Here is a 27,804-nt window from a genome sequence, read left to right on the forward strand (position 1 = left end):
AGTGTACACCCCACACAGCTCTCTCAGGTAATGCGCTCCGATCGATAGTTTGGCAGAGCATGCTGACAGCGCCCCCACCGCGCTGCATCTCCAGCTGTACCACATGGAACTGCACAGACCACTGGCTGACTTCAGCTTCCTGAAACATGGGCTGGAGGAGGGGACATCAGTCATGTGACTGCCAAGGCCATGTGACCTCCTGCTCGAATTGAAATCGGAGTGTAGGAAAGTATGCAGGTCGGGATGGCTGAGGGAGAGAGGCTCTATAATGGTGCGTAGTGTCAGTTTGTTCACTCTTTTATTATTTGTTCTACCCCTTTCATCCCTAATTTATACACTCTGAATTCTTATGTGTTGTATTCTGAACATCCTTCCTACTGCAGTGTCTGATCCCCTCCCCCTTCCTGGTCAGATGTCTAAACCCCTTCTCCTTTTCTTTCTTCCATTCTCTTCTCCCCCCCCCCTTTCTTTCTTCCATTCTCTTTCTTTCCCCCCTTTCATCTAACCTTTTCTCTTTTCCTTTCCTCTTTCTTTTCCTTTCCTTTCCTCTACTTTCCTTTCCTTTCCTCTACTTTCCTTTCCTTTCCTTTCCTCTCCTCTTTCTTTTCCTTTTTCCTCTCCTCTTTCTTTTCCTTTTTCCTCTCCTCTTTCTTTTCCTTTTTCCTCTTTCTTTTCCTTTTTCCTCTTTCTTTTCCTTTCCTTTTTCCTCTTTCTTTTCCTTTCCTTTCCTCTTTCTTTTCCTTTTCTTTCCTCTTTCTTTTCCTTTTCCCTTTCCTCTTTCTTTTCCTTTTCCCTTTCCTCTTTCTTTTTCTTTTCCCTTTCATTTTCCTCTCTCTTTTCTCTCCTGTCTCTCTCTTTTTTTTCTCATGTGCCTTTTCTTTCTTTTTTCCTCGCAGTTCCAGGTGACGGACGGCTGATTTAAAAAAACTGGCTCCTAATTTTTTTTAGCTGGCTTCTAGATTCAAAGCAACTTTGTCAAGCCAGGATATGTATGCTTTTGGCTTTTTCTTTGACAAAGCGCATATTTTGTTGCCTTTCTACGAAGTGCAAGCCAAAGCTCAATTCCAGGCAGACATAAGAGACACCAAATTAATGTTGCTTGATATTCATTAACCACTTAAAGGATACGGTCACCTGTGGCCCACACGGCCGCGTCATTCATTCACAGAGTTCCGTGAATGAATGAACTGCAAGTCTCAACAGCCTTAGCAGCTGTCGCTTGTAGTTTTCAATGAACTATCGCAGCACTGTGGAGCTTGAAGCTTCCTGTCAGTATATCTGCTTGACCGTACATCCCTGTACGGCAAGCAGATATTCTGACAGGTCAGCCTGGCATTTGTGATCTATCAAGCAAGGGGAAGCCCTCAATCAGAATGGCAGCTGTGCCGCGCTCATCACAGCCCCTCCCACCAGAAGAGGGAATCGGTTCCTGCAAACGAGCGCTGGATCCTGTTCCAGCAGGCCACAAAGCAGTGGCCTCAATTACCAGACATCTCCACCGCTGCACCCGTGGGGGAGGGGTGCACACATGGAGAGACCGAGTCCAGATTACTGCTGCAATTTCCAGTCACCATGGCGACCTGGGATTTGTTGAGCCCTGGGGTAAAACCTTTCAGAGTGCAGGTGGTTAATGAATCATTAAAGCCCCACTATGTGATAAAACTAACTTTTAACCAACCCTCCCTCCCTCCCATCCCCTTCTAATCCATCCTGACAATCCTTTTTTTATTTTTTCTCTTTATGAACCCTTGCATTGTGAAACCAGTGTAACTCACCTACAGTATCTCCCAGAAGTGAGTCCACCCCTCACATTTGTGTCAATATTTTATTCTTGTTCAAACAATTTTATTACCAATAAATCAGAGTGGGACAAACAAAGAGACATTGCTAATGTATGCTGGGCATTGAAGTGGCAATAGAACATGAAAAAAAACCAATATGAATGAGGGTCATAGTACAATTGTCTATACATTACTAGCGGAAACAGGTAGGTAAAAGTTGACAACAAAAGACTTTATTGTTCCAGCCAATCAAAGTGATGTCTCCCAAATGCATTAAGGAAATAGGGGGAAGTTTGAAGGGGGGTCAGACAGGGGTGGGAGGGGGGGGGGAGGGGAAGAGGAACAGCAACAATGACTCCATGAGCGTTCAGCAAGTGTACAATAACCCTTACGTATTGCGTACAAAGGGCCAATGACAATATCTTTAGCGCATAGTACACAAATCAGGGGAGAAGGAGAGATTCGTCAAAATTAGGCGGGAGGAAGCGCTCTACCCAGGGGCTCCATATGCGCAAGAATTTAGGAATCGTGTTGAGAATTGTGGCTTCCACCTTTGCATGTATCATGGCTTGCGTTATTCTGGTTTTGACGGCCGCGACACTTAGGGTGGCGGATTTCCAGGATTTCGCTATAACCTGTTTAGCCGCTGTCGTAACTTGCATGATGAGCTTAAATTGCGAATTGGAGATGCCAGGGGGGCATTGATTGAGTAGGGCGGTCATTGGGTTGGGTTGTAGGGTAATAGTGCTAAGTGTAGATAACATGGCGAAAATTTCATCCCAAAAGATTCGGGCTATTGGGCAGTCCCACCACATATGGTAATGTGTTCCTGGGTCTGTACAGCCTCTAAAACAGTTGGGCGAGTAATTAGGGGTGAATTTTGCGATTCTCACCGGGACCAAGTACTAGCGGGTTAAGACTTTATAATTCGTTTCCAATGCTATAATGTTCTGTGAGGATGATTTTGTGTTGGCCCAAATACGGTCCCATTCAGACGGATCGAATTCCTTACCCAAATCCACTTCCCACTTGTGGGTATACAGAGGGGGGGACGCGGTAATCGAGGCAGTAAAGAGTGAATATAAGCAGGAGATAAGCCCACATCTATGAGGGTCTTTGCAGCACGCTCGTTCAAAGAGAGACATGGCGTCTGGTCGATTGATTATTGTGGTGTAGGGGACGTAAAAGTGTTGCAGCTGCAAGTACCGAAGTATCTCGGAGGCTGGGAGGCCATGCGTTTCCCGCAGCGAGGCAAAGGATTTAAACTTATTCCTCTGTAGGAAATGATGTGTACGGAATAAATTAGCAGAGGACCAGGCTTTGAATAAAAGGGGTGTCTGCCAGGCTGGGGGAAAAGCTGGGTTTCGCAGGAACGAGAGCATAGGATTATGTGGACATTGGAGGAGATAGCGGGTTTTCAATTTGTCCCATAAGGATAGGAAGTGAGACGTGATGGAGTTGGATATAGTGCGACGGTCTATTGGTCTCAACCAGAGCAAGTTAGCTGTGGATAAGGGGTCACATTCAATCGATTCAAGCACAACCCATTGAGGGATTTCAAAAGTTGCATGATATTTAGGTAACTGGGCTAAATGCGCTGCTAGATAATATTTGCTAATATCGGGTAGGCCTAGACCACCACTGATCTTAGGGCGATAGAGGGTGGAGCGAGGTATACGAGGGCGAGTATTGCCCCAAACATAGGAAAAGATGCGACGCTGTAGTGTGCGGAGGTATGGAGGGGGGACTGGGACTGGGAGGACTCTAAACAGATATAGAATTTTTGGGAGGATTGACATCTTAATAACTGCTATTCCGCCTATTCTGGGGAAGGGAAGACCATTCGGTCAGAAGGGCAGAAAGATGGTTTAGCATCGGAAGATAATTCGCTACGTAAAGGTCTGATAGCTTAGGAGTCAGTTTGATTCCCAAGAAAGGGATATGGCACTGTGACCAAGGGAATGGTAAAATCTGCTTCAAGTGCGCCAATTCTATAGGGGGGAGAGAAATGTTGAGTGCTATTGATTTATTAGGGTTTATTATTAGGCCCGAGAGCTCGCCAAACTTCTCGAAGCCGGAGTAAGGAAGGCGAGGAAGTCAATGGAGATGTGAGAGAGCAAGACGTCATCCGCAAAGAGACATAATTTATGATGTGTGCCCCCTATTTCGAGTCCCTTAACATCCGGGTTAGCTCTGATTAAGAGGGATAGGGGCTCTATAGCCAGGGCAAAGAGCAGGGGGGACAGAGGACAGCCCTGTCTCGTGCCTCTGGAAATCGGGAACTGAGCTGACCTGTGCCCCAGATACCTAATTCTGGCTGAAGGCTCTCGATACAGCGAGAAGATCCAGGTTAAGAAGTGTGAGCCAAAACCCCAACGATGCAAAATATAGTTGAGGTATGGCCATGAGACGGTATGAAATGCTTTCCGGATATCTAGGGAGAGGAAACAGGCAGGAATATTACGAGACCTGGCTAAGTTTGCTAAAAGAGATGCACGCCTGATGTTATCTCCTGCTTGTCTAGTTGGGATAAAGCCCACTTGGTCGTTATGAATTAGAGAACCAACACACAAGTTAAGACGTGAAGAGAGGATTTTTGCTAACAGTTTGATATCAATGTTAAGGAGAGATTGGTCTATAATTGGACCACTGCGTGTCATCAGAATTCGGCTTTGGGATCATTGAAATGTTCGCTTGCACTGTTTCATGGTTGAAGGTGTGGCCAGATAGTAAAGCGTTAAAAGCATTAGTAAGGATGGGAGTGAGGAGGTGAGCAAATTTCCTATAATAGGTAGCAGAGAAGCCATCCGGTCCTGGGCGTTTCCGTAATTTTAGATTTTTAATAGTGTCTAGGATTTCGGCAGGGGAGATGGGTCGCTCAAGTGCCGCCAACTGGCACTCTGAGAGTTTCGGGAAGGAAATGGAAGTGAGAAGGATATCAGCTTGTGCGGGGTCAAGGGTGTGGAAGAAGAGTAGAGCTGTGACAAGTGTTTATGGAAGGTCTGTAGAATATGTTCTGGGTTATTAGTAAGGTTGCCAGAGGAGGTGCGAATCCAGATAGGTTTAGTGAGCTGGTCGAGCCTACGAAGTGAGAGGGCGAGGAATGTATTGGGTTTATTCGCCCTAGTATAATATTTATGTCTAGATCTACGAAGTGAGTTCAGCTTGATCTGTGAGAAAGAGATCTAGAGCCAATCTAGATCGCTCCAAGGCTTCACGATTGGCCGGCGTAGGAGCCGTCTTAAAGGTTTGATGGGAACGATTATAGGTTTGCTCCAGTAAGAGACGTTGTTGCCTTTTGGTTTTATTTAAGAAGGATGCTTTGCTAATGCAGAACCCTCGCAATACCGGTTTATGCGCTTCCCATAACAGGAGAGGGGATATATCGGGCGACTGGTTAAGAGTGAAATAATCTTTTAATGCTGCTTCGATTTCTAGACAGTGTGCTGGGTTTGCAAGCAGGTTATCATTAATGATCCAAGAGGATTCAGTGGGGGATGCGGCTAACGAGGCCATAGCCGTGAATACGGCGCAATGGTCAGACCGGGGGATTGGAATTATTTCAGAGGTCAGAAGCCGAGAGGAAGAGGCGGTGGTAATGAAAATATGGTCTATCCTGGAGAATGACTGGTGGGGATGAGAATAGAAGGTGTATTGGCGTTTAGTTGGGTTGAGTTCCCGCCATGTGTCTATCAAAGAATAACGTTGTAGTATGGCTTGGAAGGTTTGTTTAGGGGCAGGGATGGGGGATGGTTGAGGAGATTTGTCGAGAAAGGGATATATTACACTGTTAGAGTCTCCGCTAACAATTAAAGTTCCGCGCTTATGATGGTCTATAACCAATAGTAGGTGGGAGAGGAATGGTAAGGGGTCTTGGTTTGGGGCATAGTATGCAACAATGGTAACATCCACATCTAGGAGTTGCCCTACTAACAGGAGGTAACAACCCTCCGGGTCTTTGCATTCGGTGCATAGCGTGAAAGGTGTTGTGCGGTGGAAGGCAATCAGTACCCCCCTGCGTTTGGTGGTGGCAGAGGCTGTATAGACCTGAGGATATTGAGGACCAAAAAACTTAGGAGTGGAGTTGGGAGTGAAGTGTGTTTCCTGTAGACAGACCACGTGAGCTTTAAGTGTAGCAAAGGTTCGGAAAGCCTTATTCCGTTTCTGTGGAATATTGAGACCCTGTACATTCAGGGTAAGGATATTTAATGAGCCCATGGATAAAGTGCATAGTGGTTTGAATAGCAGGGCACTCCCACTCGGGATGTAGCCTGTCGATTACTGCAGGGGATGAGAGCATTACGGAGTGTGTTGCGCAAAGTCATGGAGTCATGTTGAAAGGAAGGAGGAGGGGTATGAGACAGGTAACAGGAAAGAAGGGGTGTAAAAGGCCATTAGTGGCCAAAGAGGTGGGTTCCCAAGGACACCCTGAACAGGGTGGGCCAGGGAACAATAGTAGCCCAAGTGTTAATAAATAACCAATAACACAGGGGCTAGGGTGGAGTGTGCAGGTACGCGGACCGCGAGGATGACAGCAATGTAATTAACAAACGGTGGCAAGGTCCACAGGTGCATAAAAAGAACATTCAAGAAAATCAATGATCCTAGACTCAGACGGCATTAGTAGTGCTGGTAGGACCACATTGGCGCAGGGGTGTAGCATCCCATGTCGCCGAAGTCCAGGATCCCAAATATAAGCTATAATGTAGCACCGAAGGGGGGTGTAGAACAATCCCCAGGTAGTGGGGCAACCAAAATTCAACAGGTAGAGGGAGAAAGGATAACAGCGGTATTAACCGCCCTGATAACCAAACGAGTACACCGTATGGTGTGTGCGACAAAAAAAAGGGGGGGAAAAGGGAAAAATAAATGTAGGAGTGTTCAGTCCATGGTATCTTGTGAGGTTAGTCCTGGAGACGAAAAACGCCCCCTCTTGTGAAAATTGAATTGACCTTCAGTTGCACATGCGGGGAGGGACTTCCGCGGCGAGCAGGATGTGAACCTCCGCTTGGTGCTTTCTGAAGGCGTCGTTGGGGGATGTAGTTGCAGGACCCGTAGGGTGTCTAAAAGATCCTCTGGAGTTTTGTAGGTGAAATCTCGGGACTGGTATCGGAATCGCACTGCTAAAGGGAAGCTCCACCTATATTGTATAGCGTGTTGTTGAAGTACTTGTAGATGGGGTTTCATAGCCCTGCGCTTGGAGATTGTTGTGGGGCATAGATCTTGGAATAATTGGTAGGGATGACTTTGGAATTGTAGAGATTCCACGTTACAGGCAGCTTGTAGGAGTTGCTCCTTAGTACGGAAAAAATGGAGCTTGGCTATAATATCACGCGGTGGAGCATCCGCGCGTCGTGGCGCTAACGCTCTGTGAACTCTATCCAATTCCAATCTGTCGATTGGGATGGCTGGGGCAGGCTCTTGGAAGAGAGCTGTTATTGTGGATTGGACATTGACGATCGTTTCTGGAAGGCCACGGATACGTAGGTTTGAGCGCCGCGCTCGGTTTTCAAAGTCCTCCAGTCGTGTTAATAGTGTTGCGTTTTCGTCACGCAGAAGATCAAGGTCATCCGCGTGTGTCTGAAGCGAGGCGTCAAGACCATCTACCCTCTGTTCTAGGTCCGCTGTGCATTGTCCTAGTTCACGGATTTCCCTAGATAGCGTAGCAGTGATGCGGTCTGAGGTTTGCTTCAGAGCTTTGTGTAGCATTTTTTCAAAGCGTGATAATAGGTCAGGGGGTGTAAGGTCAGGCATCAGGGCTTGTGTAGGGACATCGGTTTCAGTGTCAGACTCACCCTCAGACCTGCAGGGATGGCTGGGCTGCGGGTCCTGCAGGGCTGCATATGCCCCTGCTGCTTGCTTGCTTCCACGTGTTGGGGCGGTGGCCATTTTGGTGGAGGCCTTTGCCAGGGCCTCTTTGATGGTTTTGGTTGATGGGGTGACCTGGTGCCGGGATGCCCCTTTAACCATTTTGCCGCTTGTCAGGGAGGGGGGGCTGTTATAATGAACTCAGCCCCCCCAGCTCTCTCCCTCTTCAGCCTGTGTGCAGTGGTGAGCTGTGTGCAGCAGTGGGCAGGCCTGTGCACAGCTCGCAGCGGGGATCGAGTCCTCAGTCAGAGTACTCTGACCTGGAGCGGAGGATCCGCCACAGACCCGGGCGGATCAGACTCCGGGATAGTTGCCTAGGGGATCGGATCCCCTTAGAGTGTATCGCGGGCCGGGACCCGCCGCTTCTGGGTGCCGTCACCCGATGGGAAAGCGGAGCCTCATCAAGACATGTCCGTCCCGCCGGCCGCGCATGCGCACTCCGTCGTGTCAATATGCCAGCGGTTTAGACATTAATGGCGGTGTGTTGAGTTATTTTGAGGGGACAGCAAATTTACATGTTATACAAGCTGTACACGGACTACGTCACATTGTAGCAAAGTGTCATTTCTTCAGTGTTGTCACATGAAACGTGACACATAGACGTCACATAGAATCAAATATTGACAAAAATGTGAGGGTGTACTCACTTCTGGGAGATACTGTATATTACATGATGTATAATTCTGCAAAATATAATTGGATTTCTGCTTTTCTGTAGATGCCACTACAAGCAGTATGGATGGGCACCCCTATTAAACTGATCGGTTTTATAGAAGTTCCAGATCCTTTAATCACTTCAGGTTTGTTGAATGAATAGTATTTGGTGTTAACGGCTGCAGTGTTTTTTCTCGGTAAACCTTTTCTTGTCAATTTTTTTATTTTAAATGTTTGATTTATCTTTCAGTAGTTCATTTTTGACGAAGTTGGTCCCCCAAAAAATGATTTGCTGCACTACTGCATGTGCTTTCTTTCAGCGCTGTATAAACAGTATGTATTATCAGCTACCTACAGAATACAGCGCTCTGTTCCAGCAGAGGTACGGGGACTTCCCATCCTGTTCCTGGAACAAAACTGTGCTGCTCTGCCTTTCACAGGAAGCTTTGTGAATGAATACAGGGCTTTTTCTGAATGGCTGAGGTGGAGGGTGTGATGTCCCCACTGCTTTTCCACCTCAGCCAATCAGAGCAAGCTTGGTATTAATAAAAATACAAGTCTTTCTCTAAATGGCTGAGACACGGCTGTCGAGTGGGGGGAACCAACAGTCCTCTTGTAGGGGGCCTGGGCACACAGGAGGGCCCGGACAGAGAGGAGGATCAGAGCGGGGAGGACAATTACAGGAACTATGCACGGTGTGTCTCTCCCTACAGCAGCTGAGAGCCAGGTTTCCCCCCTCTCCCTCCCACTGGCATTCAGCTGCTGGAAGGAGAGACACACCGTGCATAGTTCCTGTAATTGTCCTCCCTGCCCTGATCCTCCTGTCTGGGCCCTAATGTGTGCCCAGGCCCCCTACAGGAGGACCGTTCGCCCCCCCACCCTGTAATTGTCCTCCCCCGCCTTGCTGCACCAATCATCCTACCCAGGGGTGGACGGACAACTCATGGGGCCCCCGGGCAATAGGGGATCATGGGGCCCCTGTGTCCTTGCCCAAACTTAAAAAAGCCTATGAAAAAGGTAGCAGGGGCATCTCATAGGGCCCCCTACTGACCCTGGGCCCTCGGGCAGTGCCCGAGTTTCCAAATGGTCAGTCCGCCCCTGATCCTACCTATCCTGCCCACACCTGATCCCCTCCCTGTGTGCCCGGCCCCTGTCCTTCCCCCGGCAATACTGCCGTCTTTCCTTTCCTGCCGGATGCTGCAGGTACACAGGGGGACGTGTCAGCTTTCAGGACTAAGAGCTGGGGAAAGGGCTGGTAAACCCACTATTGTATTCTCTGGTAGGGAACTGGTTAACCAGTGCAGTGCATGCTGAAATCAGTCATGTAGTTGGGCCTCAGTTAGGATTCTGGTTTCTTTTGGTTGCAGATTTTTCAAAAGTCCCTGGAGCTATTCGATATCTTTCTGGACCTGAGATCTTGGCAGTGCGATGCAAGGTGAGCTCTGATTGTATTTTATCTGCTTACAATTGGTAAACGTCTGCTTAGTAATTCCCTGTAATTACTGAATTATCACACCATAACAATTAATCAACATTTAGCCCGGGTTCACATATATGCGGTGCGGTATATCGCATGTGATTCGCACAGGAACCGCACCGTATTCCTATGCAAATCACATGTGATTTGTGTGCGGTCATACTTTTTGTATGGCTCTAATCGCACCGCACCCGCACCAAAAAACACGCAGGACCCTTTTTTTGGTCCGCAGTAGAATCGGAACGCACGGGTATTCACACCTATGCGATCTGATTCTGCACATCGCACTGTGTTTTGCAGACCGATTTCTGGGTGTTGTTAACATACACACCCGTAGCGGTTCGCATGAACGGGGTACGATTCTGATGAGGTGCGGAATTCGCATTGAAAACGCTGAACCGCATCAGTGTGAACCAGGGCTTAAGCCTTGTACACACGGGCCGAATGTAGGACGGGATCGAAGGGGCATGACTGAAAATGGTCTGCCAGTTGGCACCTGATCAGTGCTCTCCGCCAATGGCTAAGAGCACTGACCAGAGTGTTCTGGCGGGGCGGGAAGGGGGGGTGGGAAAAGTGCGCATGCGTCTCCCCTGTCAGAATACAATAGCGCAGCGGGGGAGATGGCTATACTAACATCGGATAGTTAGCACATCAGCTCCTTCTGAGCTGTCAGATTTTTTTTCGTTCAGCTCGCTGGGGTTGAACCCATTTAGACGTGTGTACTAGGCTTTACCTTACCCTTTCCAGTTGTTGGTTATGTGTTAGAGAAGACCCTGGTAGCTTGTGAGGCAGAACTCTGTTTTACTTGTGTGGCTTAAGTTGCAAATATACAGAACACATTTCAGCAGACATCTTGGTTTTTGAAGAGAGAGAGAACCAACAAGTTTTACACATATGCACAACTAGTAACCTTAGTGTACAGTGCCATCTACTGGTCAAGTGATATTAACACACAATACTATATAGTACATGCTGTTGTATCTCCAACACCAGTACAGAGCATTATAATCTGTCTTCTAATTGGTTGATGAGGGTCTTTTTGGTGTGCAAACGCTGTTTCAGTCTTCCTTTTAGCTGTTCCTTTTGTAAACTCCAGCATTTCTATGTGTGTTGGCAGGATGGATGGGTTGGAGTCAGAACTGTGAAACTAAAGAGGAAACTGTCAGCCAAGGATTTTTATAATGGTTACCTGCACCCCTGGTTCAGGCCGAATTCAAGCTTGCCTATGGAGGAGTGCCGCTTCTCTACACTGTATGTACCAGAAAAACCTAAGAAAGCAAAGCAGAAATCTGTGTCTGTACAGAATACGTGACATTGCCGCCAAGGACAGAAGTACGGATGTGTCAATGGGGAGCGATGCCGGCTGTCCATTATTAGAGCTTGGAATGGGATCACCAACAGTGACCAGATTGTTTCCCAGATTACCAATCTATACGGGTAAATGTACGACTGTTGCCAGCAGGAAGATTCTTGTTTTTACCATGTTCAAGGATAAGTTCACCTTTTGACAAAAAAAAATAATAAATGCACATTTTTTTGCAGGTAAAAAAAAAAAAATGTGCATGTATTATTTTTGTAAAGCGTTGCATCTGCGATCAGCAGATCGCTGGTGCCATGCAAGTCTCCTGCAGACCTGTCAGTATATCTGCTTTTCTGCCCATCCTGTACGGGCAAGCCGATACACTGAAAGGAAGAATCAATGAACTGCCACGGCACTCCACAATGCCGTGGTAGTTCATTGAGAACTACAAGCCAGCATCCGAAAAGGATGTCGGTACTTGTGGTTCATTCGTTCACAGAAATCTGTGAATGAATGACTCGGCTGTGTGGGCGGAGCCCCACACAGCTGCCCTGTTTTTAAAAAGTGACAGTTAGTACGGGGAGCTTCTCCCTGTACTGATGTCAGAGGAGAGTGCAATGGCTGCAGCATTGGGAACAAGGAACGTGGGGAGAGGGCAGCAGCTGCAGCCTTGGGAACGTGGAACTTGGGGGGAGAGAGCAGCGGCTGCAGCATTGGGAGCGTGGAACTTGGGGAGAGGGCAGCGGCTGCAGCATTGGGAGCGTGGAACTTGGGGAGAGGGCAGCGGCTGCAGCATTGGGAGCATGGAACTTGGGGAGAGAGCAGCGGCTGCAGCATTGGGAGCGTGGAACTTGGGGAGAGAGCAGCGGCTGCAGCATTGCGAAGAAGGAACGTGGGGAGAGGGCAGCGGCTGCAGCATTGGGAGCATGGAACTTGGGGAGAGAGCAGCGGCTGCAGCATTGGGAGCATGGAACTTGGGGAGAGAGCAGCGGCTGCAGCATTGCGAAGAAGGAACGTGGGGAGAGGGCAGTGGCTGCAGCATTGGGAGCATGGAACTTGGGGAGAGAGCAGTGGCTGCAGCATTGGGAGCATAGAACTTGGGGAGAGAGCAGCGGCATTGGGAAGCATGGAACGTGGGGAGAGGGCAGCGGCTGCAGCATTGGGAGCATGGAACTTGCGGAGAGAACAGCGGCTGCAGCATTGCAAAGAAAGGAACGTGGGGAGAGGGCAGCGGCTGCAGCATTGGGAAGCAAGGAACGTGGGGAGAGGGCAGCGGCTGCAGCATTGGGAAGAAGAAACGTGGGGAGAGGGCAGCGGCTGCAGCATTGTGAACGTGGGGAGAGGGCAGCGGCTGCAGCATTGTGAACGTGGGGAGAGGGCAGCGGCTGCAGCATTGTGAACGTGGGGAGAGGGCAGCGGCTGCAGCATTGTGAACGTGGGGAGAGGGCAGCGGCTGCAGCATTGGGAAGAAGGAACGTGGGGAGAGGGCAGCGGCTGCAGCATTGTGAACGTGGAACTGAAAGGTGAACTTACCCTTTAAGACTGTAAAACAAGTAGATTCGATGGGAACATAGTTCCACCATTAGGAACACGATGAAAGGCTTCTATTTGAGGGGTGTGTTAGTAATTTATTTTTTTTTTTGTATGGAGAATTCAGACTGTGGAATTGGGCAATTCATTTGATTTGAATCAGAGGCCTCTTCCTATGGTCGTGCAACCAGAGTATGGTCAGGACTTTATTTGATTTGTTGATATTATTTTGAAAAGTAATTCTTTGAAAATATTGTGAATCGTACCTTTGCCATCGACAACTCGGGCAGAGATATCAGCATGCAACCTATGGTTGTGATGGTGAGAAAAGACCGGGCCGAGAAGCACTGTTTCACACATTCCACCTGTAAGGAATGGCATGTCAACGGACAGGAAGGTCAGGATCAACCTTGCCAATGGGGATACTATACCCAGGAAATTAAACTCTCTCTTAAAAAAGGAAAAAAAAAAAAAAAAAAACCACCATCACAGACTGGGTTTTTATGGCAGAGGAGACCCTAGTGGCCTCCCTGCTGGTCATTGGTAATGTACGCTGAGTACTATGGAGGCCATAGTGTTTTCACCTTTCCATTTTTTATGAAAAGATGAACATACTGTGCACCTTAAAGCGGATTTCCACTCACCCTGTCAAAAAATAAAAGTCAGCAGCTACAAAAACTGTAGCTGCTGACTTTTAAAAAAACAGCCACTTGCCGGTCCCGCGGTGTCCCCCCCGCAGCCTGCTTCACCGGCCGTCCTGTATTGCAGGAGGCCGGCATCTTCAGTGTGAGCACCCGCCTGTGATAACTTGCGGCTTCACAGCCGGGTACCCACTGAGTAGCGCTGCACTTCATGAATGGTCCTGTAGTCTTCTGGGACCTGTCATGTGTCCCAAAAGTCTACAGGGAGGGAAGGAGGAGGACAACTTCCGATCGCCTAGGCGATCGGACCGGAAGTGGGAGCGGGTACCTGTCAAATTCGGTTACTCGCTCCCCGCGTGTCAATTCTTAATGAGGAGCGGGGGAGCAGTGCTTAAAGTGGAACTTCCCCTTTTGGGTGGAGCTCCGCTTTAACGCAAATGTCTGACATGTATGGATAGCACAATATTCGTGCTAATGCAAACTAACAGAGATTTGTTGTGCGCCGGAGACAGGAATTGGAAGGCTCGGATTGGTTAAAGTAGAATTCTCAGTCACACCTAACTAGCTTTAAAACTGCCCCTCCCCTTCTAACACCTATGCTAACACAGGGCTGGACAAGTTTGCTTTAAATCTAGGAGCCAGCTTAAAAAGGAGACAGTGTTTTTTTTTTCAGCGTAGCATTGGTTGTCAGCGCTCGTGGCAAAATAACTTAATGCGTCACGTGATGCGATTTGCCACGCAATCATGACGGCAAAACCACCGCACGTTCTAGGTCACACATGCCAAAGATAAGTGCTGCAACCCTCATAACATATTCCAGAAGGAGTATAGATCTCACCGTGCGACTCCTGTGGTCTCCATCTGCTGAACCAATAGGTCAATCATATAGGATCTCTCGTTGACCTCTATGCAAAAAACGTCTCTCACTGACCCCCAGGCAAAAAACATCTCTCATTGACCCCAATGCAAAAAACGTCTCTCGACCTCAATGCAAAAAATGTCTCTCATTGACCTTAATGCAAAAAACACCTCCCACTGACTTCAATGCAAATAATGCCTCTCGTTGACCTCCATGCAAAAAACGCCTCTTGTTGTCCTCCATGCAAAAAACGCCTCTCGTTGTCCTCCATGCAAAAAACGCCTCCAGTTGTCCTCCATGCAAAAAACGCCTCTCGTTGTCCTCCATGCAAAAAACGCCTCTCGTTGTCCTCCATGCAAAAAACGCCTCCAGTTGTCCTCCATGCAAAAACGCCTCCAGTTGTCCTCCATGCAAAAACGCCTCCTGTTGTCCTCCATGCAAAAAAACGCCTCTCGTTGTCCTCCATGCAAAAAACGCCTCCAGTTGTCCTCCATGCAAAAACGCCTCCAGTTGTCCTCCATGCAAAAACGCCTCCAGTTGTCCTCCATGCAAAAAACGCCTCTCGTTGTCCTCCATGCAAAAAACGCCTCCCGTTGTCCTCCATGCAAAAACATCTGTCAATAGCAATCCTATATGAACAAAACTAAAACAACTGAGTAAGGTCTTGTGACTGAAAGGCGTTAGTGTCGCTTGTCTTCTCCAACGTTTTTATACTCTCTGTTCAAATAAAGTCTCTACAGTTCCATCCTCACCTTGTTGCTGATCCTATATGATTGACTTCCATGTTCTAGGTGCCATTGAAAATAATGACACCTGAACCTGCGTTTTGCAAACACAGAGATTCCACCACAATCCCAACTCACAAATTTGCATGACAGGCTAGATATTATGTGTTACTCCTTGAGGTGGTTTACACCGATACCATCCACACGCATGAGTTCCATTACCAAAACAGCCCTGTACGAGTTCGTAGCGGTGCGTTCTAGACTTGCAAGTGATAAGAGTAGAGTGGCATGTAGAGAAAAGTGTTCACATAGGATTGCTATTGACAGGAGTTTTTGCATTGAAGTCAGTGGGATGTGTTTTTGCATTCAGGTCAGTGGGATCCGTTTTTGAATTGAAGTCAATGGGAGGCATTTTTGCATTGACGTCAATGAGAGGCATTTTTGCATTCAAGTAACTAGGGGGCATTTTTGCATTGAAGTCCAATGAGAGGTATTTTTGCATTGAAGTCCAATAAGAGGTATTTTTGCATTGAAGTCCAATGAGATGCGATTTTCCAATTAAGTCAATGGGAGGCATTTTTGCATTGAAGACAGTGGGAGGTGAATTTTCAATTAAAGCCAATGGGAGGCATTTTTGCATTGAAGTAACCAGGGGGCATTTTTGCATTGAAGTCCAATGAGATGCAATTTTCCAATTAAGTCAATGGGAGGCATTTTTGCATTGAAGACAGTGGGAGGTGAATTTTCAATTAAAGCCAATGGGAGGCATTTTTGCATTGAAGTAACCAGGGGGCATTTTTGCATTGAAGTCCAATGAGATGCGATTTTCCAATTAAGTCAATGGGAGGCATTTTTGCTTTGAAGTCAGTGGGAGGCATTTTTTAGATTAAAGTCCAATATGAGGCATTTTTGCATTGAGGTCAATAAAAGATGTTTTTGCATTGAAGTCAATATGAGGCATTTTTGCATTGACGTCAATGAGAGGCATTGTTGCGTCGAAGTCAATAGGGAGCATTTTTGCATTGAAGTCCAATAAGAGGCATTTTTGCGTTGAAGTTAATGAAAGCCATTTTTTTCATTGAAGTCAATGGGATGCAATTTTGCATCGCAGTCAGCGGGAGGGCAGTGTGCGTGTGTTTGTGAACCCAGGTGCCAGGACACAATTTCTGTTTGCCATGGTGACCTGGTATTTGTCAAGCCTTGTCGCAAATAAACCTGTATATGAAATATCTGTATACCTACTTATTTTCTGCTTGGTTCGGTCACGTGATCTCCCCTGCATCTGCTGCAGGCGAAAGGGGAGAGCGCTCCAACAACATCTAGTAAAGCCTGAAGCTGTGACGTCACCCATAGGCTTCAATTGCCCATCCATTGTCTACACTCCCCTCCAGCCAGATCCCGTGACCAGACCAGCGCGGCTTGAAAATAGCCAAGTACACAGATCTTTCTTGTACAGGTTGGGTATCATAGGTGTCAGGAGGGGGCAGTTTTAAGATGAGTTAATTAGTTATACAATTCTTTTTTAATTTCCAGTCCTTGTACAATGATTGTGTTCAGTCAATCATGGAAATACATTACTTACAGGACATATAAACTTCCTTCTGCCTGTTCAGATTTCCTGACGATCATATTCCTTTTACACGTGCTGAATGTTCAGAAAGGTTTAACGATGCTTAATTAAAACAGAAAATGAAGCAAAAATCTTATTTTATTGTTTAATAAAATAAATAAATGAAAATGCAGAATTCCTGTTTGATTTGTGATTTATGTAGGAAGAATGACCGGACTAGCGGAAGGCTCACCTGTCCATAATAAATACCTTCATTTTTCTCTGTATAAAACACCAGTGTTAGTGTCATCTTGCATCTTTTTTCAGCATAAAATTGAGGTTTCGGCAGCAGTAAAAGTTGGATGTCACTCACAGTCCTACATTGTCCAGCAATGTGTCGTCCTTCGTGGTACAGAAGTGATGAGCGGCAGTGATGTGGCGCCTTGGAAGAAGCGTAGGAGATATTCCGAGAATATTTAATAGAGCAGCGTACTCCTCTCAGGATGGTTTCACCAAAGGAAGATACCACTGGAGGGAGGGGGGAGGCGACAAACAGAACATCAGATCACACAGAATGGAAGGGACAAAGATCTAGAGACTTTACAGAACCAAAATGCTAGTATGGCCGCCTTCTCTTATTTCATATAGAATATACAAAAACTAAACCACGTGGCATTTTAACAACTTCAGCTCTCAGATTTTACCCCCTTCATGACCAGGCCTTTTTTTTTTTTGCTATACTGCACTGCGCTACTTCAACCGGTAATTGCATGGTCATGCAATGCTGTACCCACATTACATTTTTTTTTTTTTTTTTTTTAACAGTTGCGTTTATTGAAATCGTACAAAAGTATAAACAATAAAAGGTACATAAGAACAATCAAGCTTATGGCATTCAGTAGAAATTCAATACGCATGAGATTCCAATGCTGAAAAAAAAAAAAAAAAAAACCATACTGATTCAACCGGTCATCCTGAGTCTGGTTGGGAAAAACATACATAATACAATATAGATGGCCTATACCCATGAAATAAGAGTTAGGAAAAAGATCTCAAGGTTTTTTACCTTCATGCATTCTATGCACGAAGGTAAAAAAAAAAAAAAACTTCTGTGCAGCAGTTCCCCCAATACTTACCTGAGCCCAATCCAGTAATGTGCACGAGCGTCGCTCCCGTTACTGTCAATCACAGCCAGTGAGCCAATGAGGAGAGAGCAGAGGGTGGAGCCCAGCCACGCTGTGTGTGAATGGACAGACAGCGCAGCGGCTCAGGAGTGAGCCTGCTTGGGTGCTTGCATTTGGCAGGAGGGAAGGGCTGGGACCGGAGCAGAGGAGGATCTGGGCTGCTCTGTGCAAAACAATTACATAGAGCAGGTACGTATGACATGGTTTTTTTTTTATATCTACCTTTAATATCACTTTAAAGTGGTGCAGATAACTACCTGAAATCGATCACGTGGCAGAGCTCTCACCAAAACTGTTGCAAGGCTTTCATAAATTATCCTCGGGATTTTTTAAAGGGACTACGCCGTCGGAAAAGTGTCACAAATGCTTTATTGAATCTCTCCCAACCCCACCCCGTGTTCAGCTTGGCTAAATATTACCTCTTCTGACATCCCAGCTGATTTCCTGCCCTCAGTGTTGAAGGGTGGCTTCAGGTAACCTCTGAAATATAATGGTACCAGTTCATGGAATGTGGATAAGCAGTCCTAAGAGAGAGAGAAGATTGCACCATCAATATTTATACCTGTACTTCCAGCCTGAGGCTGGGCATGCACAGGAGCTTTTATGTTTGTATATTCATAGATTATATGACACCAGACAGGTTACAGGTCTTGGACACATGAGGAATGGGGGGCTATGGATCCCCCCGTACTATCACACACTATACAAGACCACTGCCATAACAGGATTATCAGAAAAGGCACGATAGCTGTATCTCCTAGATTGTAAGCTCCAAGGATCAGGGCTCTCCTATCCCTCTTGTATTGATCTGTATTGTCTCCCCCTATATTGTAAAGTGCTGAGCAAACTGTTGGCGCCATAAATCTTGTATAATAATAATAATATTCCTTTGATGGAACTGTTTAACCACTTGACTACAGCGTACTTATGCCCCCTTTCTGCCCAGGCCAATTTTCAGCTTTCAGCGCTGTCGCACTTTGAATGACAATTGCGCAGTCATGCAACACTGTACCCATATGAATTTTTTATAATTTGTTTGAGACCAAGCTTTCTTTTGGTGGTATTTAATCACCTTTGGATTTTTTATTTTTTGCTAAACAAATCAAAAATTTTGAAAAAAAAAAAAAGTTATAAAATTTTGTAAATAAGTGATTTTTCTCCTTCACTGATGTGCGCTAATGAGGCTGCAGTGATGGGCACTGATATGCGGCACTGAAAGGCAGCACTCATATATAACACTGACTGGCACTGTTTAGGTGGCACTGATAGACAGCACTGAAAGGCAGCTCAGATGGGCACTGATATGTGGCATTGATGGGCACTGGCAGGTGGCAATGATGGGGCTACACATGATGGGCCCAGGGACACAGTGTACCACCGATCGCCGCACTGCACTGTGTCCCAGGGACACAGAGCACCACGAACGCCACGCTGCACGCCCCCGGGGCACGCGGTTAGATTGAGAGGACTTCATATGACATCCTCTCGGAACGAGAGAACCGCCTTGCGCCCGTCATTTCCTTATATGGTGGGCGGGAGGTGATTAAGATAAAAATAATTAATGTTTCAAAAAGGTACTAATACAAATATGTGAGATGTGTATAAACATTAGCTACCTTTTTCTTGGGCTCTTCAGATTGTATTGGCATGCCATTAGTGCCGAAGACAACCTCTGTATTTACCTGAAGAGTGCAGATTCCATTGCCCAGATTGATGATAGGTTTACTTTAAAATGTAAGCCTTTAGAATCACTTTCAGCTTTTATTTTTACAAAAAAAAAAAAAAAAAAGTCCTGCTCTGTGTAGTGGTTTTGTACAGAGCAGCCCTGATCCTCCTCTTCTCAAGTCCCTTGCCTCCTGTCGGGTGCCCCCACAACAAGCAGCTTACTATGGGGGCATCCAAGCATGCGTATTCCCCAGCCGCTGCTCCGTGGCTGTAATTGACAGCAGCGGGAGCCATTGTCTCAGCTGATGAGGAGAGGGGAGTCCCTGTATAGCCGAGACTGCAGTGCACATTGCTGGATCAAGAGGGGGCTCAGGTGAGTATTAGGGGGGCTGCTGCACAAAGAAGGTTTTTTTGTTTTTTTTTTTGATAACCTTCATGCATAAAGGTAAAAAACCTTGAGCCTTTACAACCCCTTGAAGTTTAGTTATGGCAATTTTAGTTTTAATTTGGCCCTGCAGGGTCACTCCATGGAGGTGAGGGGGCATTTCACCTAGTAATGGATCCTATTGCATTGTGTATTCGCCTTCACAATACCAGCACTATCTAAGAACTACAAAACACCTTCACAGTTTTAAGGTGCATTGGACTTCACATTTTGGCTGGAGTGTATGTAGTTCATGGGACTTCTTGTTATCGGGTCCTTTGTATGCTATTCAGGACCCATTGTGTTCATATTATTTAAGTCACTTTTACACTATTTCACATACCCCTAATTTAGGGGTCACTGTTTTGTGATTTCACATGTATTCTATTCATCACATTTTCACTTGAATCCGTAAGTTTCAGCGGATTTCAGCAATAGATGTGCGTTGCAGAAAAAACTTTGCAGCTTTATTTTTCATCTACACAAGTTTCTACTCTTTATTTAATTTTATTTTTTCTTTCATTATGTTCACTGTGAACACTTAAATTTTGAGAACATTTCCTATAGCAACTAATCAGTTACAGGATAGAATTTGTTGTTGTTATACTTGTATCACTGAGTTTTGAGATCCTCAATAGGATCATATCATGTTTTTTTGGGCACAATTCAAAAAGAAGTAAAAAAAACAAAACAAATTATATATTTTTTTTTCCCTTACTTAGTATTTGTGTTTTTTTCACCCATAGTCACCTATTTAGTTCCAGTGGTGTACCTAGGTTACACCTTTTTACATTTGGGTGGTATTCACTATTATCCACATACTTGGATGTTTTCATTTGCATTCTTTTTAATTATTTTATTGTGATTTTGTGTATATTCATTTTTACAAGTTTCAGTATAAGTTACACTGTGTGGGGTATAAATACCACAGTTTATTTATCACCTAGAAATAGCACAGCACCAATTAGTCTTCAATTCAACCACTGCTCCAAGGATCTCCACAAACTTCCAGGTCCTGGGTTGAGCAGCTGCCCTGCCGAGGTTGCTTGCTTGGCATAGGCACCATTCAGAGAATGCTTTGCATTTACTCAATGAATGCAGACCGTTTCCTGATTGGACGTCACCAATCCACTTTGTCTGATTTAATCAAAGAATGCTTTGGATTCACTAAGAAAATGCAAAATATTCTCTGAATGGTGCCCATCCTGAGGGAGTGAACTCCTGTTTTCATAATGCAGCAGGGCAGCTGCTCAGCATGGAACCTGGAAGCTAGTGGAGATCACTGGGGTAGTGCTGCCTAATACAGAGATTTCCAGCTTCAACAGGGATCCCATAGATATGGTACATACATACTGGCATTGGTCCAAGCTGGTATTTGTATACACTATTCATTTATCACTGGTATATGCAGTTCTATGGACAATTATGTACCGTATTTTTTGCTCCATAAGACGCGCCTAGGTTTTAGAGGCTGAAAACAGGAAAAAAAATATTCTGAACTAATGGACTGCAGACACAGTACAGGGGATGACCAGAGACTGCGGACACAGTACAGGGGATGACCAGAGACTGCGGACACATTACAGGAGATGGTCGGAGACTGCGGACACAGTACAGGGGATGACCAGAGACTGCGGACACAGTACAGGGGATGACCAGAGACTGCGGACACAGTACAGGGAATGACCAGAGACTGCGGACACAGTACAGGGAATGACCAGAGACTGCGGACACAGTACAGGAGATGACCAGAGACTGCGGACACAGTACAGGAGATGACCAGAGACTGCGGACACAGTACAGGAGATGACCAGAGACTGCGGACACAGTACAGGAGATGACCAGAGACTGCGGACACAGTACAGGGGATGACCAGAGCCTGCGGACACAGTACAGGAGATGACCAGAGACTGCGGACACAGTACAGGGGATGACCAGAGACTGCGGACACAGTACAGGAGATGACCAGAGACTGCGGACAGTACAGGGGATGACCAGAGACTGCGGACACAGTACAGGAGATGACCAGAGACTGCGGACAGTACAGGGGATGACCAGAGACTGTGGACACAGTACAGGAGATGACCAGAGACTGCGGACACAGTACAGGAGATGACCAGAGACTGCGGGGACAGTACAGGAGATGACCAGAGACTGCGGGGACAGCACAGGGATGACCAGAGACTGTGGACAGTACAGGGGATGACCAGAGACTGCGGACACAGTACAGGAGATGACCAGAGACTGCGGGGACAGCACAGGGATGACCAGAGACTGTGGACAGTACAGGAGATGACTGCTGACCTTTGGGGAGGGGGGGGAGCGGGTACCTGAATTTGACAGGTACCCGCTCTTACTTCCGCGGAGTTGTTCTTTGATCTTACCTGTTCCTCTATCCAGCAGCGCGCTGTCTTCCCGGCTTCTGTAGTGGGGGCGCTGGGCTTGACAGCCGGGTGCCCAGTGTGCATGAGCGAGAAGCGCTGCGCTTTGTGATTGGTCCGGCAGCTTCTGGGATCTGTCATGTGTCCCAGGTGCCACCTTACCATTCACAAAGAGCACCGTTTCTTGCGCATGCGCACTTGGCACCCGACTGTCAAGCCCAGTGCCCACACTACAGAAGCCGGGAAGACAGTGCGCCGCTGGATAGAGGAACAGGTACGGTCCCGCTGCAGCGCTGAGCGGCCGGCCCCGGTATTTTGACATGGCGGCAGTGGAAATACCAGACTGGCCGCTCCATAAGACGCACTCACATGGGGGGGGGGGGGGGGAGAGGAAGTGCGTCTTATGGAGCGAAAAATACGGTATATGTGTTTAAATATGTGTGATGTAGCACATATTATTGCCGAGAAGCAAAATATAATTTTTTTTTTCACTATTCACATATGCACGTTGGATTTATTAGCACCGTATTTGAGTTCATAGTATTGCGCTGCATTTTTTTTAAATTTATGGTTTACATGTGGGAACACATTACATGCTAATTGCAATATTTGTTTCACAGGAGGTCTACTGCTCTGAGGGTTTCTCATACACATTCTGGTACTACAGTACATTAAAATTTTTTCAGCTTTAGAGCTCATGTACACTGCAGCTGATAAACTCACGTTCAGGATCTGTTCAGCCGTTTTATCAGCAGCCCCTGAACTCTCCCTAATGTTTTCCTATGTGTCCATGTACACATCGTCGTTTACAGGCAGTTGAGTTTACAGTTGTTTTTTTTGAACGCAGAAAACTTGCGTTCAGTAGTCGATTTTATCAGCGGTTCAAACGCAAAACGCTTGTAAAAAGCAGCAAATCGCATTTATAAGCGTTTGCAATTTTTTTTTTACCTCTTGCAGTTCCCGATGCTGGCCAGAGCCTTTTTTCAGCATGAGAAATGCATATAAAGCGTTTTCAAGGTACTCAAATGGACAAAATACTGAACACAGGATGTTCCTACCAAGCTTGTCACACATTATAATGACCAATTCACACCTCAGACCTCTCCCAACCTTGGAAACAAAAGATATGTTAATGACCATTCACACCTCAAATTCCTCATGAAGACCCCCTGCCAGGTGGCCTTAATGACTCCTCCACCAGACACCTTTCCCACCCTTGGAAACAAAAGAAATGTTAATGAGCAACTCACTCCTAAGCTAATCTCAACACATACTGCTGTCTCTGCTTCTACTCTCTGTATTTCTCTGAAATAGTTAATAATTTACCACTTTTCAGTGCATTCTGGGCATTTGGGAGGTTCTCCTATGCGTATCTTTAAAAAAACGCTTCTAAACACAAATGCGCATAAACGCGCTATGCAAACGCGGCTAAACAGACGTTTTTTAACCTACGTTTTCCAGCAATCAGTTTCCATTGTTCAGAAGTGTCCCGTGTAAATGGGGCCTTAAAGTGTAGCATTATATTATGTGCAAATAGAATATTTAAATTTGTAAAAGAAATGTGCACAAAATTCATAAAAACTGCAATAATGAACACCTTTTATTAGAGAGAGAATCACAGAGCATAGCCCTGATGGCTGATGAGCAACTTAGTCTGATTTGGTGCCAATATTCATTACTCACCCGCTGCTCTTCGGCACAGATGTAAGTGAACCACTTCAGACCAGCTGCCACATGAGTGATCTCATCAGTGTAAATGACTTCCAGTACCTGGGCTGAGCTTTCATCCCCCTGAGCTGAGAATCGCTGTAATGTCTGCGGGTGAACGTCCAGACCTCTGAAAAAAAAAACCCCACACAATTAATACTCCAATATTACTAAGAACAGAATGTGAGGCACACACTGAAGCTGTAGATTGATAGTACAGTGGGGATCGAAAGTTTGGGCACCCCAGCTAAAAATTTGTATTAATGTGCATAAAGAAGCCAAGGAAAGATGGAAAAATCTCCAAAAGGCATCAAATTACAGATTAGACATTCTTATAATATGTCAACAAAAGTTAGATTTTATTTCCATCATTTACACTTTCAAAATAACAGAAAACAAAAAAATGGCGTCTGCAAAAGTTTGGGCACCCTGCAGAGTTAATATCTTGTACTGCCCCCTTTGGCAAGGATCACAGCTTGTAAACGCTTTTTGTAGCCAGCCAAGAGTCTTTCAATTCTTGTTTGAGGTATCTTTGCCCATTCTTCCTTACAAAAGTCTTCCAGTTCTTTGAGATTTCTGGGCTGTCTGTCACGCACGGCTCTTTTAAGGTCTAAGACTCTCTTAAAAACCAGTTCTGGCCAGCTCAGTAGATTTTTTAAAAAGGCTTGGATTCTTTCCTAGATACACAAAACAAAGCCCTGAATACAAATATTTATAGGTAATAACACCAGGGGTAACTGATCCAAGAAATATCCGATTGGTGAATCCGGAAGACATTTTTTTCCTCCTCTGCAACAAACTGGATCATGCTTTATAGGGTTTTTTGCATTCCTCTGGATCAACTGTGGGTACAGGATTGTGTATCTTTTTTGCAACCCGACTATGAACGCCAATCTCCGTTTCATGTACCATACACAGCAAATATTAAAGAGGAGTTTCAGTTATGGCAGTTTCTTACATAGGTACATTAATACAGCTTGGACCAATGTAACCATGTCTATACCATACCGGTGGGATCCCTCTTTTAGCAGGAAATCACTGTATTGACACCTCTACTCTAGTGATCTCCACTAGCTTTCGGGCCCTGTGCCCAGTATCTGCCCTGCTGCATTGTGGACACGAGAGATTGCTCACTTAGCATAAGCATCACTCAGGGGACACTTTGCATTTTCTCAATAAATGCAAAGTGTTCTCCGATTGGACAAGGTGAAGATCATGACTTCACCGCTCCTCCTCTTGCTCTTGTCCAATCAGAGAACGCTTTGCACTCACATAATGTAAACTTGACTATGAACACCACTCTCTGTTTCATGTACCATACACAGCAAATATTAAAGATGAGTTTCAGTAAAAGTTGCATGAAAAAGTATGTGAACCCCTTTGGATTACGTGGAGTTTTGCATGAATTGGCCATAAAATGTGCTCTGAACGTCATCTAAGTCACAACAATAGAAGAACACAGTCTGCTGAACATAATACTACACAAACATTAGATGTTGCCATGGTTTAATTGTACATAACATGTAAAAATTCACAGTGCGGGGAGGAAAAAGTATGTGAACCTTTGGACTTAATAACTGGTTGACCCTCCTTTGGCAGCAATAACCTCAACCAAACGTTTCCCGTAGTTGCAGATCAGACCTGCACAACGATCTGGAGTCATTTTGGACCACTCCTCTTCACAAAACTGTTTCAGTGTAGCAATATTCTTGGGATGTCTGGTGTGAATCGCTCTCTTAAGGTCATGCCACAGCATTTCAATCGGTTGAGGTCAGGACTCTGACTGGGCCACTCCAGAAGGCGTATTCTGTGCTGTTGCAGCCATTGTTTTGTTGAATTACTTGTATGCTTTGGGTCATTGTCCTGTTGCATCACCCATCCTCTGCGGAGCTTCAGTTGGTGGACAGATGGTCGTACGTTTTCCTGCAAAATGTCTTGATAAACTCTGGAATTAATTTTCCCATCAATGACAACAATCCGTCCAGGCCCTGAGGCAGCAAAGCAGCCCCAAACCATGATGCTCCCTCCGCCATGTTTCACAGTGGGGATGAGGTTTTGATGTTGGTGTGCTGTGCCTTTTTTTCTCCACACATAGTGTTGTGTGTTCTTCCCAAACAACTCAATCTTGGTTTCATCTGTCCACAGTATATTTTGCCAGTAGTGCTGTGGAACATCCAGGTGCTCTTTTGCAAACTTCAAACGTGCTGCAATATTCTTTTTGGACAGCAATGGCTTCCTCCGTGGTGTCCTCCCATGTACTCCATTCTTGTTTAATGTTTTCCTTATTGTAGATGTGTCAACAAAAATGTTAGCATGTGCCAGAGATTTCTGTAGGTCTTTAGCTGACACTCTGGGATTCTTCTTTACCTCATGCAGCATTCTGCGCTGTGCTCTTGCAGTCATTTTTACAGGACGACCACGCCTAGGGAGAGTAGCAACAGTGCTAAACTTTCTCCATTTGTAGACAGTCTGTCTTACCGTGGACACATGAACATCAAGGCTTTTGGAGATACTTTTGTAACCCTTTCCAGCTTCATGCAAGTCAACAATTCTTGATCGTAGGTCTTCTGAGAGCTCTTTTCTGCGAGGCATGGTTCACATCAGACAGTGCTTCTTGAAACCAGTAAACCCAAAACAGGTGTGTGTTTTTTAAGGGCAGGACAGCTGTCAGCAACACATCCAATATCATCACACTGATTGGAGTCAAGGTTGGCTCACTCCTGGCTCCAATTAACTCTGGGAGAAGTCATTAAGCTAGGGCCTCACATACTTTTTCCTCCCTGCACTGTGAATGTTTACATGTTATGTGCAATTAAACCATCGCAACATCTAATGTTTGTGTAGTATTATGTTCAGCAGACTGTGTCCTTCTATTGTTGTGACTTAGATGACGTTCAGAGCACATTTTATGCCCAATTCATGCAAAACTCCACGTAATCCCAAGGGGTTCACATACTTTTTCTTGCAACTGTATGGCAGTTTCTTACATAGGTACATTAATACAGCTTGGACCAATGTAACCATGTCTATACCATACCGGTGGGATCCCTCTTTTAGCATGAAATCACTGTATTGGCACCTCTACTCTAGCGATCTCCACTCGCTTTCTGGCCACTCAGGGGACACTTTGCATTTTCTCAATAAATGCAAAGTGTTCTTCTATTGGACAAGGTGGAGATCATGACTTCACCGTTCCTCCTCTTGCCCTTGTCCAATCCGAGAATGCTTTGCATTCATTGGAAAAAATCTCACATAATGTAAACCTAGGCGAAACATACAAACTAACAAGAAACTCAATTTGAGAACAATCAGCGCACAGTGCTATCACCCAGCTATTAGGAATTGTAAAAGAGTCCATTGTAGGGCAACAAAAGTCCATAAAGCACTAGGGCAAGCCTCATGTAGTAGTAGCAAAACTCTGTATAGAATAGAAAAGAGAAGAAGCGCCTCTAAGTGCAGTATAGGTTACTTTAATGGATAACAAATGTAGAACAACTCACACTTTTCATGATAAAAGCAAGCTCAAAAAGATGGGAGGACGGCCGTGTCCGTGCTGTGCCAGCAGTGTCTGCAGTCGGAAGACCGTGCATGTAGGAAAGAGCCGGCCGGCGTGTGTAGTCTTCTAAAATGGCGTCTGGAACGCTGACGCAGACATGGTGTCTCAATGAAACATGTTAGCTGTTCTACATCTGTTATCCATTAAAGTAACCTATACTGCACTTAGAGGCGCTTCTTCTCTTTTCTTTTCGAAACATACAAACTCCATGTGGCTAATGATCAAAGAAGGAAAGAAACCCAGGGTCTACCTAGAGTGTAGAATAAGGCTGCATTCTGTACCCATACCTGGCTTCATGGACCATATGTACAATAGCCAAACGTCCAAGGAGGTCATGAGCAGTATCCGACGCAGACTGCCACAATCCTGAAAGATATATAAAATATGAAATCACAGGTCCCTACTTTGTAATAAATGCAACATACAGGGGTGTAGGTATTAAAAAAAACATTGCTGTGCGAATGCCTCAAGTCACAAAAAAAAAAAAATCAATGTGATTTGTG

At 45.7% G+C, this 27,804-nt stretch overlaps 2 protein-coding genes across 6 annotated transcripts in view; one reads left to right on the forward strand and one right to left on the reverse strand.

Moving 5' to 3' along the window:
* Positions 1 to 16,580, forward strand: part of MTFMT (mitochondrial methionyl-tRNA formyltransferase) — a 30,561-nt gene extending 13,981 nt beyond the window's left edge. For all 3 annotated transcript variants that reach the window (XM_089661782.1, XM_089661783.1, XM_089661784.1), the window contains 3 exons: positions 8,368 to 8,449; positions 9,671 to 9,738; positions 10,898 to 16,580. In XM_089661782.1, coding sequence (XP_089517908.1) covers positions 8,368 to 8,449; positions 9,671 to 9,738; positions 10,898 to 11,092 — 345 coding nt within the window. In that variant the 3' untranslated portion in view covers positions 11,093 to 16,580. The remainder of the gene's footprint in view (positions 1 to 8,367; positions 8,450 to 9,670; positions 9,739 to 10,897) is intronic.
* LOC149436272 (uncharacterized) overlaps positions 16,526 to 27,804 on the reverse strand; it is a 56,968-nt gene continuing 45,689 nt past the window's right edge. For 2 of the 3 annotated variants that reach the window (XM_089661787.1, XM_089661785.1), the window contains 4 exons: positions 27,589 to 27,667; positions 23,722 to 23,875; positions 17,988 to 18,092; positions 16,526 to 16,912 (listed from right to left, as the gene is read on the reverse strand). In XM_089661787.1, the coding sequence (XP_089517913.1) occupies positions 16,883 to 16,912; positions 17,988 to 18,092; positions 23,722 to 23,875; positions 27,589 to 27,667 (368 nt within the window). In that variant the 3' untranslated portion in view covers positions 16,526 to 16,882. The remainder of the gene's footprint in view (positions 16,913 to 17,987; positions 18,093 to 23,721; positions 23,876 to 27,588; positions 27,668 to 27,804) is intronic. The other variant, XM_089661786.1, reaches the window with a different exon arrangement.

This window comes from Staurois parvus, unplaced genomic scaffold (assembly GCF_062004578.1).
Source record: "Staurois parvus isolate SC_StPar_1 unplaced genomic scaffold, SC_StPar_1.0 ptg001384l, whole genome shotgun sequence".
Classification (NCBI taxonomy): domain Eukaryota; kingdom Metazoa; phylum Chordata; class Amphibia; order Anura; family Ranidae; genus Staurois; species Staurois parvus.